Source organism: Myripristis murdjan, chromosome 16, assembly GCF_902150065.1.
Source record: "Myripristis murdjan chromosome 16, fMyrMur1.1, whole genome shotgun sequence".
NCBI classification, from domain to species: domain Eukaryota; kingdom Metazoa; phylum Chordata; class Actinopteri; order Holocentriformes; family Holocentridae; genus Myripristis; species Myripristis murdjan.
The window spans coordinates 32,711,567-32,726,404 of record NC_043995.1 but is presented as its reverse complement, the minus strand read 5'-3'; the positions used below and the strand labels follow the sequence as shown (position 1 = coordinate 32,726,404).

Sequence of the window (14,838 nt, the reverse complement as noted above, 5' to 3'; positions counted from 1 at the left end):
GCTGGACCTTCTGGTTGGAAGGAGCTCCTGCAGCCTCCTGACTCTGCGTGGCAGCAGTGCGACACCCCTGATGTGTTTAGAGATGCTGAACGCTAAATGTGGTCAAACTGGAGGGTTAAGAAAGGAAACGTGTGATTTCCAAAATCACTTCCTGAGATAACACAGGATTCATGAAGTTAGTTCGAATTTACTTCTGCCAAACCAAATTAGGAAAAATCCTGTCTCAGATTGCCTCTGTGTTAAAGTGCCGCTCCAGTCCTTTATTAAGAACTCTGTGCATCAATATTATGTATTTAGAGGTTAGAAAAACGTGGCTTAGGGAGTAAAGTTGAACATCCTGGAGCATCTTCAGTCGACAAGGTTCTCTCACTGTTTCTGTCAGTTTGTTGTCTCTGAATCGTAACTTTAGTAGATTGTTTCTGAGTGATCGACTAACGAGCTTCAATCTATATATTAAAGGAACGGGAACTCACTAATATGAATAAAAATGATTCTGTTAAATCGATGATGCTGCCTGAAACTTGACTGCCTTGATGTTTCTGATTTCTATTCTGATTTTTATTGTTACAAAAACAGCCTTTTATTATTTCTTGCCATTTCTTTAAATCAGCATCAACATGAACATGTGATGTGAAAATGTGTAAATGTAGAGCTCTGTTTGGTGTTGCTCATTCAGTGCAGTTTATTAACACAGACTTAACATGCACACTGTGGTTTGACTGATGTGGGATTGTCTGCACTTAAACACACAAAACTCCATATTTTAAATGTAATATCTGTACATAGGAACAGAACAATGAATTTATTCTTTCACCAAAACTTTTATTCTTGGCAGGGTGGAACAGCATTTAGACCATCACTATAACAATAATAATAATGATACTATCAATAATAATACAAGGTTTAGGGCTTCACAAACACAGTGAATGCAGTATTGATTGGTTCTAAAATAAATGCAAAATCAATCAACTGCTGATAAAATACCAATCTGAGCCTGGTACAACACCAGGAGGGTAATCCACAATCCAGGATTAGAAAGTTAGCCAGATAACTGTGCAGAAGATTATATGCTACATCCTGGTGTTTGCTGGTGCTAATCCTGCCGGGTGGAACAGGAACACTGTGAAGGAACTGGAAGAACTTAACATACAGAGAGAAGGAGCAGGGGGTGGGGGGGTTATCTGGCCCAGCAGCCGAGGCCGGGCAGCACCCCGCCCTGCACCAGCCACGCCCCGACACCCAGCAGCAGCAGCACTTTGGCCCCCAGTGACACGGACAGGAGGAGCATGAGCGGCGGCGAGGCCCCCACGGAGGGGGGCCCGGGCCGGGGGGGCAGGACGTACAGGGCGGCCTGCTCCTTGCCCAGCGGGTTGGAGGCGCTGCAGGTGTACTGCTGGCCGGGCGCCACGTCCTGCAGCTGGCTGACCGTGTGGTAGCGGCCCGGCACGCCCTGGGCCAGCGGGCCCACGGCGGCCCCCTCCAGCAGCTCGTCCGGCCCCAGCCACTGGACGTCCGGGAGCGGGGAGCCCTGCACCCGGCACAGTGCTCTGTACCCCGACTCCTCGCTGCCCTCTACTGACAGGCCCAGGATCCGCGGGGCGGCTGCAAGACAGGAGGGAAACACTGGGTCACGGCGCTTCTGCTCGTTTCTTTTGTCTTTTTCTTTTTGTTTCTAGTTAGAAAATTGGCAAAGAAATGACCCAGAACTGAGCAAGAAACTAGTAAAAAGAACGAGCCTTTAAATAAGCCTCTTGGGTTTTGCAGGATGAACAGATTAAAGGAGAAGAAGAGCTGCCTCACCCTCCACTCGCAGCCTGGTGCCCATCTTGTCCTCGTAGCTGGCGTGCTCGTGCTCGTGGCCCTGCACCTCCATCCGGCAGTAGTAGCGGCCGCTGTCCTGCAGGGCGGCGCTGTTGATACGCAGCGAGAGGTCGTGTTCCCGCGGGTTCCCCTCCAGCCGGTAGCGTTGGTCCTGCTGGGGGCCCGGCTCGCAGCTCGCCGCTGCCGCCCGGCTGGTGCAGCGGAACAGGACGGCGGCGCTGCGGCCGTGGCCCAGGCGCCACACCACCTGCAGCGAGGCATGCTGGGAGTGCTGCGGGTGGCTGAAGGTGCAGGGCAGCACTGCCGGGTAGCCCTCGATGGCTCGCACCTCCGGCTGCACCTTCAGGGACCAGCCGTCGTCACCGGAGCCGCAGGCTGCAGGGAGGGACGGGTTCAACACGTTTACCAGAAACAAACCAGCAGCTGTCTGCTCCCCAGGTCAGATTAAGATTAGATAATCCCTACTGTCCACTTTACCTTCGTACACATGGCAGTACGATGATAAGAGCACAGACGGCAGAGACGGACATGATCCCTGCACTTTGTTTTTTTTTCTCTTTTTTGAGTTTTTTTTCCCTGTAAATTTACAACTTTAATCTCGGAGAATATTCAAGTTTTTTTCTTGTAAATTTATGAGTTTTTACTCATAATGTTTATGACTTTAATATCAGAGAATATTCAATTTTTTTCATGTACGTTCATGTCTGTAATCTCATAAATTCGGGGAATTCCGGGGGGAAGAGTAATATTCTGAAAAAAAAAAAAAAAAAAAAAACAGATTAATTTTTTGAGATTAAAGTCGTAAATTCATGAGAAAAAAATTAGATATTCTCTTAGATTGAAGTTGTAAATTTACAAGAAAAAAAACTCACTCAAATTCTCTGAGTTTTGTACTTTTAATTAATTTATCATCTCCATAATTCCATAATTATTATGTTTTTTCTCGTGGCCCTATGCCGTCAGGGGAGCACGGAGCAACTAATGAGATTTTCCCACCGTGTGGACTCAAGTCACACCCAGGGAACTAAACACACACACACACACACACACACACACACACTGCAGCGAGTGACTCACGCCTGCTTTAAACATCCCAAAAGGTCATGTGTTTCTCTCGTATCTTCGGTCTTTACGTTTTAAAATCCTGAAACTTTTTGCCACAAAGGAGACAAACACAGCGACAGAAAACCATGACATCGTAATCTGAGGACACGCAGCAAAACAAGTCGCTCAGTCTCACCTCCAGCATTCACACCTTCTTCTTCTTCCTACAGGGTCAAAAATCCACCGGTGGGATGAAATAATCCCACTTGCTTTCGATGCTGTTTCATTTACTACAGGATGTCTTTTTAATCTGGGAGCATAAAGTAGAAATGTGTTGAAACAAGGCAGAATGAGGCAGATCAGCCCCTCGGATCAAGAAAATGACACTTGATTCAAGAAAAATTCTGGAAACAAGTGGATTAGCGTTGGAAACAGATGGGATTATCTAATGTTGTTGCTTGTTTCCAGTGTTGATCCACTTGTTTCAAGAATTTTTCTTGAATCAAGTCTCTTTTTTTTTTTTTTTTATCCGGGTGGCTGATCTGCCTCATTCTGCCTTGTTTCAACACATTTACACTTGTTCCCAGAAAATAAAAAGTGAAATAAGTGAAACAGCATCGGATGCAAGTGGGATTATTTCATCCCACCGTCAGATTTGTGTGTGAAGCTTCAGATTAGTCCCCGGTGTGTGTGCTCACCTCCGGTAGCAGACAGCAGCAAGCTGAGGAAGCTGCAGACCAACTGGGCGTCCATCATGAGACTGAGACACACACACCACAGCGAGGCATGGTGTGTGTGTGTGTGTGTGTGTGTGTGTGTGTGTGTGTGACTCAGCGTCACCCAGACACAGCTGCATGCTTCAGGCTTTCCAGTCCCTCCGCTCTTCTTGTTTTGACTGGACAAAAAAAATCTCCATTTTAAAGAGCCACCGAGTTTGATAGTCAGTCCTGAAATCTTATTTTTCATAAAACATGTGGGAAAAATCTGCCAGTGGGTTGATCCCGCTTGTTTCCAATGCAGTCTTACTTGTTTCAGGGTTTGATTGTTTTTTTTTTCTGGGAACAAGTGTAAATGTGTTGAAATGAGGCAGAGCGAGGCAGATCAGCCACCAGGATCAAGAAACTGAGACTTGATTCAAGAACAATTCTGGAAACACTGATTTGGCCACTCCTAAAGATGTTGTCTGTGCATAATCTCATTCATCCGGGTCATAGGCATCTCACGGAAACTGGATCAGGTCAGCTGGACTCAGGCCAGCTGTTCGTTAGACTAGACTGATAGTCAGACCAGCAGTCCAGTCTAACTTGGATAAGGGGAGAAACGTCTTTTAGACATAAAACGACAAGGACAAGACATAAAAGTCCAGCTGACCTGATTCAGTTTCCGTGAGCAGGGGCGTCGTAGTGGGGGGAAAAGTGGGACTGATGTACCCAGGGCCACAATGGGGGAGGGGGCCCTTGAAAGGCCTGAAATAAAAAGGTTTGCCTATTGGCCGGCTATACAAGGGCCCAATAAGATTACTTTTCATGGGGCGCAAAATCCCTGGCGGCGCCCCTGTCCGTGAGATGTCGAGGTTTCTGACAAACAGTGACCAAATGCAAACACAGCACAATGTCACACCCGGCCATGAAACTGCTTTTTAGTCGAGTGTCCAATGAGTTTTGAGCCTCTGAAAATGGGGTGACAACATATAAAAGTGGCTGTAATTCCTAAACGGTTAATGCCATATTTTTGTTCAACCGCTTAAATGAAAGCTGAAAGTCTGCACTTCAGTCACATCTGATTACTGCCTGTCAAATCCACTGTGGTGGTGTACAAGTGCAAGTGCATATGCATTAGAAAGATGGTGTGTGCACACAAAACTGTAAAGGTCTGACATCATTTCTAATAATATAAAGCAGAGGTTCTATCTGGGCATCACTTTGCTAATGGGCAGTTTTTCAGTCTCTTGTCCACCCAACAAGGAACTGGAAGATCTGCCCTTGTAACGATGGGTACATGAAGTGCAGGTTAGTTTCAGGTTTGCCAAGAGGCCCTGAAGGCCGACACAAGGCGAGGGGGCACAGGGGAAGTGGCGAGACGAGGTGGTGAGCTCACTTTCTGTTTGTGCCTCTGTTTCTGGAAGTGAGATTTTTCAAGATGATGCCACGTACCAAAATGGGGTGACACACACACACACACACACACACCACAAAGAAAACCTCACTCTCCACCGTCACCTTCGCCTTTGACCTTTGGTTGCATCTACAGTAAGAAATGATGACAGTTTCAGTGGCTCACTGGGTAGAGAGCCAACCAACACATGCATTTTGTCTGAGGGGTTGTTAAGAAAAAAGATGCCAACAGGCTCCTCAAGATCAAGGACAATACCACCCATCCCCTCCAGAAAACACCAGACAAACTCAAGAGCTCATTCAGCAACAGATTCAGACTACCCTCTCAATCTCTCTCTCTCTCAACCTCTTTCGAAGCCTTTCCCCCACAAGAAGTATCATGTGCCAAGTTGCACAAGACTTCCTGAATGAGGCCGTTTGCTATTTAAGTCGTTGGGTGCAGATCTGTTTTTGCTCTCTGCTTCAGCGTCAGACCGCTGCTGACACCGCAGCGCTTTGACAAGGATGCTGGCTCGGTCTTGTGCTCTTATTCTGGCGGTCATCGTCACAGGTAACGTGGATCTGTTTGTCATTTCAGTGTCTATGTCTTTTACCAAAACACACATTTTGATGTTGCAGTCCTTTGTGATATAATCCAGATTAAGCGTTCACACAGAAGACTGAGTCAAATCTGCAAACGGTGACAGAAATCAGGACAGGAAGTAATAATTGGACAACCAACAGTTAGGATGGTAAGGAAGAGTACCTGATTTTTTTGTTTAGACTTTATTATCAAACCTAAACCCTGTTCCGACAGCGGGGTCATTGTTGAAAACTCAAGCTGCCACATGATTTGCGCAAATTCCAATTTTTAGTAGAGATGCTGAAGTTTCCAAAATCCCAAACATGTGCTGCTGAATCCCAGGGAAATGTGTCTATATGATGTGATTCTGCAGCCGTGTGTGTCTGCAGTGTGTGCAGACAGAATACCTTTTGGTTTATCTGTAAGAAACTCCTTTGTCAATATATTTACAATTAGGAAGATGGGTTTGTATTCAGTATGTAGTTTGTATCCAGTATTAAGGCCACAAGGCATCAAGTTGAGGTCTAGGTTACTTTGTGCAAATTGCCTCTGTAAACTCCTGCAAAACCTTTAAACAAACCATTGTGGATCTGAAACGAAGACAGCAGCAACCGCAGGGTTTATTTCTGCCTCGGATGTTTTCAGAAAGGCATTTAGGTGAAACTACTTTTGAAATGTCAAGGAGAGTTTCAAAAAGAGCCGTGATGTTGGCCCGGGTCAAAGTCCGGGAGAGGACAGCCTGCTAGTGAAGCGTTCGTCCAATCAGGTGCTGAAGGAAGTGTTTGCAAGGTTACAGGAGAGGAAACAGAGTGATGTGCCCTCTCATTTCAAACTTTAAACATCGTGACACCTCCAGTGTAGATTACCTGCTTTGCTGGAGTGCAGAGTTTGTGCAGATTCCAGAATTTATCGGCTCTTCATCTCGCCTCCGTTTGGATCTGAGGTTGCGGTTGACTGATCCTGGTCTGGACGACAGGCCCATGTTGACATGAAGCTGTCTGGTCCCTCTGTTCCTTCAGGGTCTCTCTCAGCCCCGTGGAACATGACGGTCTCTCAGCTAGTTCAGGCCGCCCGGGGCGAGGACGCCGTCCTGCCCTGCTCCTTCACGCACCCCAAACAGCAGGACTACAAGGGATACATCACCGTTAAATGGCTGGCAAGGGTGGCGGACGCCGAGCCGTTCTTCAGATGCTCGATTACAAATGAGACGGGCGAAGGACTCAGCGACTGCTTGGAGCCCGGCCTGCGGTACTCGCTGAATGGAAATCCTCAGCAGGGGGTGCTGTCCCTGCTCATCAGGGGGCTGCAGCTGACCGATAACGGGACGTACTACTGCCGAGTGGAGCTGGAGCGGCACAGAGATCACACCCAAAGTGCAACTCAACTGTACGTCACAGGTAAAAGCATGAAGGGGAATATATAGAAGCTCTTCTCTTTTTCAGCTAGCTTTTTCAGTTAGCCCAAACAGCCACAAGATGTCGCTGTTATTCAGTTGTATCTTCTTTATCGCAACACAATTAAATGCATTAAAAAAAATTTTGGATATTGTTAAAAAGCATTTATTTTAGCCTTTATTTTAACATGTGCTGAAAAAAAACCCCACAACAACAACAAACAACAACCAAACCAGAAAAAAACTGAATTTAAACACAAGAAATCTGATGTCAATCCACCTGATTTGAATTTTAAATATATAATTTCATTACTTATGAATATAATTTACTTGTAAAAAAAAAAAAAAAAAATCAAATATTGTTTTCTAATTTTTTTTGTTTTTTGCCATTTTTATTTTTTTTTTTAAATTTGAATTATTTTTTATTTTTTGATAATTTTCTGGTAATTACACAGCGCTGTCTGGTCACACCATACGACTCTGTCTTGTATAATCCTTGACTTTTCCTCCATGGTGCTTCTCTCCCAGCTGAAGCTGAGATCCTGAGCCTCTCGGAGGAGGAAGTGGCCGACGCTCCACACAGGACGCTGCGCTGTGAGGCCGAGGGCCACCCGCTACCCAACATCACCTGGCTGTCGGCCTCCAGGGGCCTGCTGGAGCCCAGGGACCCGTCTGTCGGGCCTGGCCCGTACCGTCTGAGCAGCTCCATCCCCTTCCAGGAGGATGACGTGTTTACCTGCAGGGTGGAGAATGGGCTGGGGGGGGCAGAGCGGCGGTATCCAGCTGTTAACACACTGAGTGTGGCTCTGAGTGTGTGTGGAGGCCTGATGCTGCTGCTGCTGCTGCTGCTGCTCGCCGGCCTGGCTGTGTGCTGCCGCAGGAACACAGGTGTGTACACTCCTGCTTCTCTGTTCTGATTGGCTGAGTTTCAGGTCATGTGAGAGACCTGGTGATGAGGTGGCCAGACTGGCTCTAAAGAAACATTCACATCCCATACACACCAACTCAAAATCCTGCAGAACCCTGCAGCAAGGAAAACATATCACTCCCAGAGTCAAATTAAAGGGCCAGCCCAGTTATTTTGAATGTTTGGTCCACTAACTACAGTTTACCCTTACGGAAAGAAAATATATTTACCAATACAAACAGCTGTTATAACTTCCGTTCCACTAGAAGGCTGCTCTACCAGGTGCCCAGGATTTGCACGGAACTTGGTAGAGCAGCTTTCTCTTATTTTGCGCCATGGTCATGGAACAATCTTCAGAACACATTACAACTTAATGATTTGGTCTCCCTGGGAGAGTTCAAAGCTCTGATAAAAAACTGTGTTACTGAAGAGTGCAATTGCTATTCCTAAGCTGGATTTTGTTGTATGTGTCTGTTGTCTTTTGTCTGTTCTTAACGTGTTTTATTTTGGAATTTCTGCAACTCTGTCATGGTGTGCTCTTCTTGGCCAGGTCTCCCTCAAAAAAGAGATTTTAATCTCAAGGGATTTCCTGGTTACATAAAGGTTAAATAAATAAATAAAATAAATATATTAAATGAAATATATGGTAGTATATTAGAATATATTACATTTAATATATGGAATTACATTATATTTAAATACATTTTTATATTTGAAAATGTCATAGCAATACATGGAATAATATATTGGTGAAACATATTATGCAATATATTTATATATTGCATCAAGTAATTGCACATTTCAGATATTGCAATATATTGCATATGAATATATATGTGTTTATATAATATATGTCATTTTATATTTATAAAAATCCTCCATAATGTATTTCGATTTATATGTGATGAATACTGAGTACATATATTTAAGCATACATGATCTATGACTTTCCAATTATATAGGATCATGTATTGAAGATAAAGGTACAGATATATGCCATGCATGGTCCATGCATATGTCCAGGTTGTTTATTGGAAAATATGCAATGTTAAAAAAACGTCCCAATATATTTTTATATATGTTGCTATATATATATATATATATATATATATATATATATATATATATATACACACACACACACATACATACATACATACATACATATATATATATATATATATATATATATATATATATGGTATAGGCATATTTGAAGTATATTTGAACATATAAAGACAAACTATTACATGTAAAAATATAGTGCCGTTTTTGGTCTTGATTGCAATATATTTTTTATATGTATCAATATATAGAAATGTATGGTCTATGCATATATGCATATATTTCAATATATTGGATAATATGAAGACTAATTCCCATATATGGAAATGTATTATCTAATAGATCACGTGATATTTTCCAAAATACTGCAATATATTTTTGTTTCGTAAGGGTACCCATATTTTCTGTCAACAAACCATTTATCAAATCCTGCAATTGAACTAAAGGTTTCACAACATAGAACCAAGATGTGAGTTTGTGGTTGAAGCAGCCGCCTTATAATGTTCTGCTTCTCGGCAAACAAAGTCCTCAACATTCAGAAACCACACAGCTGATAATTGGCTGTGGAAAGCAAAATGTTTCCCCAGGGACTATTTTCCATGGCGGAGGAGGAAGAGGAGGAGGGAGCGTTTCAGTCTGAAAAAGTCCTGAACACCCAACAGTGCTGCTGCTTTTAGGAAAACTCATGTGGAGGACTTTATTCCGCTGATGGAAAACAAGTGAAGAAAGTGTGAAGGCTCTGAAAGTTCATGTTCATATCGTAGTGGAATGAATGGAAACCAGTGGCTACAGGAAAGGGAGGAGTGATGTGGCAGCTCTGAAACCCCACTGCTCGCTCTGGGAGGAGATCAGCAGGAACATTAAATTTGTATATTTTTAGAAATTTTCCTAAACATGCAGAATCACCGGGATGGTGTTTGCATATGTATACAAATTGTAATTAATAATACTATAGACTCAAATAACAGACAATTTTTTTTATTTTATTTTATTTTACTTGAATTAATAGTAAAATACATAATGGGATAAGATATTGCCACTTGTTTCCAATGCTACCATATCATTAATTGATCCTGCATTATATCTTGTTGGTTATATACTTTATCCAACAAGAAATAAATAAATTAATTAATTAATAAATAAATAAACAAACTATAATTATTATGCTGTAATTATTGAGCTGTTTTTGTTTGTGTCTTCCTGTGCAGCTCGAGCTGAAGCAACTCCTGTCTATGATAATGTGGATGCGGGTAAGTGGTTCAGAGGCCGGATTCTCCAAAGGTTCTTCAGATTAAATTTCTTCTTAAGTTCCACTTTTTTTCTTAAGTTTGGGTTTAAGAAGAATCTTAACATATTTTCGAATTCACAAACAAAATATCTTAAGAATCCAAACAAAAGAGCTTAAGAATGTTCTCAACTTTATTCTTAAGATTTTTCTTAAGAATACATGGGATTCTTGAAAGAAATTATCTTACTATTTTTCTTGAATAGTATCGTAACTTTAAGACAGGTAAAGGTCGTCTTAGGTAACCACATGCTGTGTGAAGGTAAGCTATTTTTCAAACATCTTTGATTAATTTAGAGCCAAATTTGATTATATAACATAGATTAATGTAGTAGGCTAATACCTTAATAATTTTACATTGTATATGTTAACATAGTGATAATCGTTATCTAAACTCTAATTCAGTCTAATATCTAAACCAGTATTTAGACACATAGAGGCTATTGTTTCTGAGTCTATATGAGGACATTTTGTTTAGCCACCAGTCACCACTCGTGTCAGTTATATTTAGATTCTGTTAACTAATAGGTTAGTAATATCGTCACTGTCCAATACAAAGTATGTATCTCAATTTTTGAGAAAACACTTTTATAACATCAAATCAAAGTTGAGACTATAATGGATATTGTTTTGTTGTATTTTAGATGGAGCTGCTGTGGGTTGCAGCTAGAGGCTGTTTGTTTACTTAAAGGTAGAGAGTTGAGAAGTTCGTAAGTGGAAAAAATCAAGAAGTTCTTAAGATAATGTGCAGTTCTTAAGAAAATAATGGGGAATAGCACTTGAGAACATTCTTATGAACTTCTCATTTTTTCCTCTTACGAAACGTCTTAAGATTATTAGTAAGAACTTTTTGGAGAATCTGGCCCCAGGTTATTACCCTGCACTTTCACAGGGAAGTGGCCTCTGTCGCCCCCTGCCAAAAAGCTGACTTTTCATACAATTACAGACAAATTTATCAGATAAAATGTCACTCTTTTCTTAGCAAACATCTTTTATGCTCCAGGGACTTTGGCAATACTGCACAAAAGTGAATAGAATAAAACAAAATGAACAAAGTAGTGAGTAATTTAACCCATGGGGAGCTCTGCCTTCATAGCAGCAGCCAATAGGAGCCTGTTCTTACAAGTTATTATTACCTTGGTCACTGATGATTTTGAGAGGACACGGCCATGTTGGAAGGGTAACAATCAAAGGAAATATTATAAATAAATAGAACATTATTATTAAAGTATTATCTTGGCCTCTTCCCTCAAATAACACCTGAATTTGCTTTTAGTTTTTAGAAATGTAAAGGACACATTGTTCTGTTTTGTTTTGAAATGATCTTATTTGACTTTATGGTGTTTGTTATTAATAATTTATTCATGTATTCTATTTTTTTTTTTTTTTATTCCTGTCCATTTTTCTTTACTGCTGTTGATTTCTTGGTCTCTCCATTTTATTCCTTTGAAACACTTTATAACATGGATTGAAAAGTGCTATACAAATGAATGTTATTATTATAAGAGTAGGATGCTACTTTTTGCTGTCACTCCAACATGGCGACGTGTCCCTGGTCACTGATGGTAACTGTTGCTGTAGCGGAGGAGAATGGTTGGATAACTAAAAACTCTTTGACTGTAAACAAAGTCTTCATCAGGGTAAACGGCGGTGTCGTCTGCATATCTGCTTTCTCGTTGCAGGATTTTTCCCGCAGCGCTGCCCTGACACTCCAGTAGGCGGCGCTGAAGAGCCTCAGCTCGTTTATTCAGACATCAGCCTGGACAGCCGTGAGTCACCTCAGCTCTGAGGGGATCAGTATTTTATATTACAGCTATTAAAGCGGTATTTATCGCAGCGTCTCCAAACCCACACTCTTAACCCAGATATTATTTGTAATTAAACTTTTTAGTAATCATTAATTATTCTGTCATGTTTGGTAAAAATACTGTCTCATTGCTAAATCAAATTAGTCGACTGTACTATTCTGCTAAAATATACAGTGTAATGATCTTGTTAAGCAGAGATAACTAAGGATATTACAATTTTGCAGTGAAGGGGCGGGGCCTAATCAATTTTAGCCCTGCGGCAACATGCGCGGACAAGTTCAACCACAGCTCCTGTGTTTGTGTGTGTGTGATTTGGCTGCGGCGCCAAAGCACAACAGAGCTGTGGGTCTTTGAACGAAGTGGACTGGTAAGTGTGTACACAACTATTTGCAGAAAGCTGTAGACATTTTTCTACCTAAAAGATAGCCGCGTTCCACCGTGCTGTTATAACTTAACGTTACTGACGGTTAGTTGTGGTTACGCGACCGTTAACGTCACTTTGATAAAGTTGAGGATTTTGGAAGCAAAGTTAACGTTAAATGCAGCGAGTGGAGCGGTGAGCGCAAATGTTAGATGAACAGTTTGTAGGTATATTTCTGGTACATTTAATTACATAAACAACGGTAGCAACAAATCCGCTGAACGCTAACGTTAGCTTAGTGTTAGCGTGCTGAAGTTTCTCAGTTCAGTTTATAACGATAAATTACTTTTGGAGAGATGTACGTTGTTGAGAGCAACCTTAATAACACCGAGTTCAATGCCGAGTGTGTCCTGCCGGTGAGGGAAAAGTTTTTTGGGTTTTTTTTTAATCTAAAAGGCAGCTCCAGGAGTATCAAGTCACCTAAATGCTATCGTTAGCTTAGTGTTAGCGGGCTGAAGTCGTTTCACTGTTCACAACAGCACGTACTGGTGGTAACGTTAGTTCACGTTTGTTCTATATTTGGTTCGGCATCAATTTGAACTCTAATTAACCTGAAACAGGGAAACAAAAAGTTATTCTGGCTGAGAACAGAAATTTCAAAGGGAGACAATATTTCAACATACCATATTTCCTTGATCTCTGATGACATACAATGGTCATAGACAAGTGTGCTAAAAGTTTTCTTATTTTTTGTTTTTACAGGTCCCTTTGAAGATGCAGTGGAGGTGCAAATACTGTGAGTTCATATCAGAGAAAAGGGGTTACCTGTTAAAACATTACAGGCATTACAGGTTAAAACATGGAAGTTACACCAGGAATGTACCGTTTCCATGCTTACACCAAGATTGTGTATGCACATTTAAGTCCATCAGTGTGCCTTAAAAGGTCCTTGAATATGATGCTTAAGAAGGTGTGGGAACTTTGAATTGTGTGATACAATCAAATGTGCTTGGTTGCTCACTTGTGTTGTCATTTTATTGCCCAAAAGACTGCAGAGCCAACTGATATTAGGACACTGGTGCTCAGAGGGCTTCCTGTTATCCTGGGTGACAACCCCACAGATTTCTACAAAGCAGGCTTTGTAAGTAATCTTACTTTCTCAAAGACTATCTAAAGGCTCAATGACAGCCTAATCTTGAATTTTCACTCTGATAAATGGTTGTCATGGGTCAATTCTTGAAGGTCATTTAATGAGAAATGTCACTATTGTGCTCTCGTCATTTATTAAGGACTCTGATGATGATGACTCTCTCCGCAACATTGATGTTGGGATTCTCCTCGTTGAACCTGAAGGTGCAGTGCCTTCATCCTCCCTGCATCTCAGTCCAGCCTCACTGAAAATCATCATTGAGGGAGAAGTTGTGATGGACAACATTGAAGACTTGCCAAAAGCTGTGTGCATTCTCTTTGGACTTGAATATGCGCAGCATCTCAACTACCCCAGGTCTATGAAGCACACATTCCAGTTCATCCAACAGGTGCTTCTTGAGCTGGGCCACAGTGAACTAAAACCAAGGTTACAAACATTGAAAAACCAGCTTGCAATGTAAAGACATAGTGTGTTGTGTCAGTGAACATTCAAGGGGTTGAATATACACTCAGTGGCCACTATATCAGGTCCACTTGCACAGTCTAATGCAGTTCAATGCAACAGCTCTGCCATAACTTTTACCTTTTTAAGAAAGTTTACAGTGTTGATGTGAAGAGATATGACAAACAGACACACTTTTCCTCTCTCATAAGCCCAGCTGAGAGGACTTGTCAGTTTGGTGTTGGCAAGGCAGTGGTGTAAACACAGCACAGTTTGGCATTATAGAGTGTGTCCAACTCTGGGATGAGGTGTGGTCATGAAAGGGAGGTGTTTGAAACAGGTGTATGTGTGTGAGTGAGAGAGAGAGAGAGAGAGAGGAAGTTTTAGAGCAGGGGTGTCAAACTGGTGCCATGGAGGGCAGAGAGGCTCCTGGTTTTCATTCCAACCGAAAACTTCAGCAGGTGATTTCACTGATTACCCCACCTCCAAGCAGAGAGAAAGGACTAATCAGTGAAATCACCCAGTGGAGTTTTCGGTTGGAATGAAAACCTGCAGCCTCTCAGCCCTCCATGGCAACAGTTTGACACCCCTGTTTTAGAGGGTTGTATCCAGTTATAATGTGTCCAGTTGTTCACAAGGATACAGATATTGTTGAATGCTGCTGTGTTTTTACTTGCATATTTAAAATGTTCTATTGCAGCAATGTTGACCAGTGTGTGACAAATAAAAAAATATTGGAACATTTAAATGTATTGTTTTCTTCTGCACAATTTCGTATTGCATTAAATGCAATTTCAAGATCAAAAGGGTAATTAAATTAGAGGAAAAGTTATTATATTAACAAAGATTATAAGTAGCTTTAAATAATGTTATATTGGTTATTTGCT

At 41.7% G+C, this 14,838-nt stretch overlaps 2 protein-coding genes across 2 annotated transcripts in view; one reads left to right on the top strand and one right to left on the bottom strand.

Annotated features, from left to right (window-relative positions):
- Positions 1-848: 848 nt before the first annotated feature.
- On the bottom strand, positions 849-3,618 carry LOC115374337 (sialic acid-binding Ig-like lectin 15). Its single transcript, XM_030073194.1, has 3 exons — positions 3,564-3,618; positions 1,801-2,196; positions 849-1,602 (listed from the first exon to the last, which is right to left on the bottom strand). Exons 1-3 carry the CDS (start codon positions 3,616-3,618, stop codon positions 1,178-1,180), a joined length of 876 nt encoding a protein of 291 aa, XP_029929054.1. The 3' UTR covers positions 849-1,177.
- A 1,806-nt stretch (positions 3,619-5,424) lies between these two features.
- siglec15l (sialic acid binding Ig-like lectin 15, like) overlaps positions 5,425-14,838 on the top strand; it is an 11,754-nt gene continuing 2,340 nt past the window's right edge. The window contains exons 1-4 of the mRNA XM_030072857.1: positions 5,425-5,529; positions 6,561-6,938; positions 7,463-7,822; positions 10,115-10,156. Of these exons, the coding sequence (XP_029928717.1) occupies positions 5,484-5,529; positions 6,561-6,938; positions 7,463-7,822; positions 10,115-10,156 (826 nt within the window). The 5' untranslated portion in view covers positions 5,425-5,483. The remainder of the gene's footprint in view (positions 5,530-6,560; positions 6,939-7,462; positions 7,823-10,114; positions 10,157-14,838) is intronic.

Excerpts from the sequence above, each read along its gene's own strand:
- LOC115374337 (XM_030073194.1), bottom strand. The coding sequence starts at position 3,618 with ATGGACGCCCAGTTGGTCTGCAGCTTCCTCAGCTTGCTGCTGTCTGCT. Across the intron at positions 2,197-3,563 it reads GCTGCTGTCTGCTACCGGAG|CCTGCGGCTCCGGTGACGAC; the intron begins GTGAGCACACAC and ends CCCTCCCTGCAG. Across the intron at positions 1,603-1,800 it reads CACCAGGCTGCGAGTGGAGG|CCGCCCCGCGGATCCTGGGC; the intron begins GTGAGGCAGCTC and ends CCTGTCTTGCAG.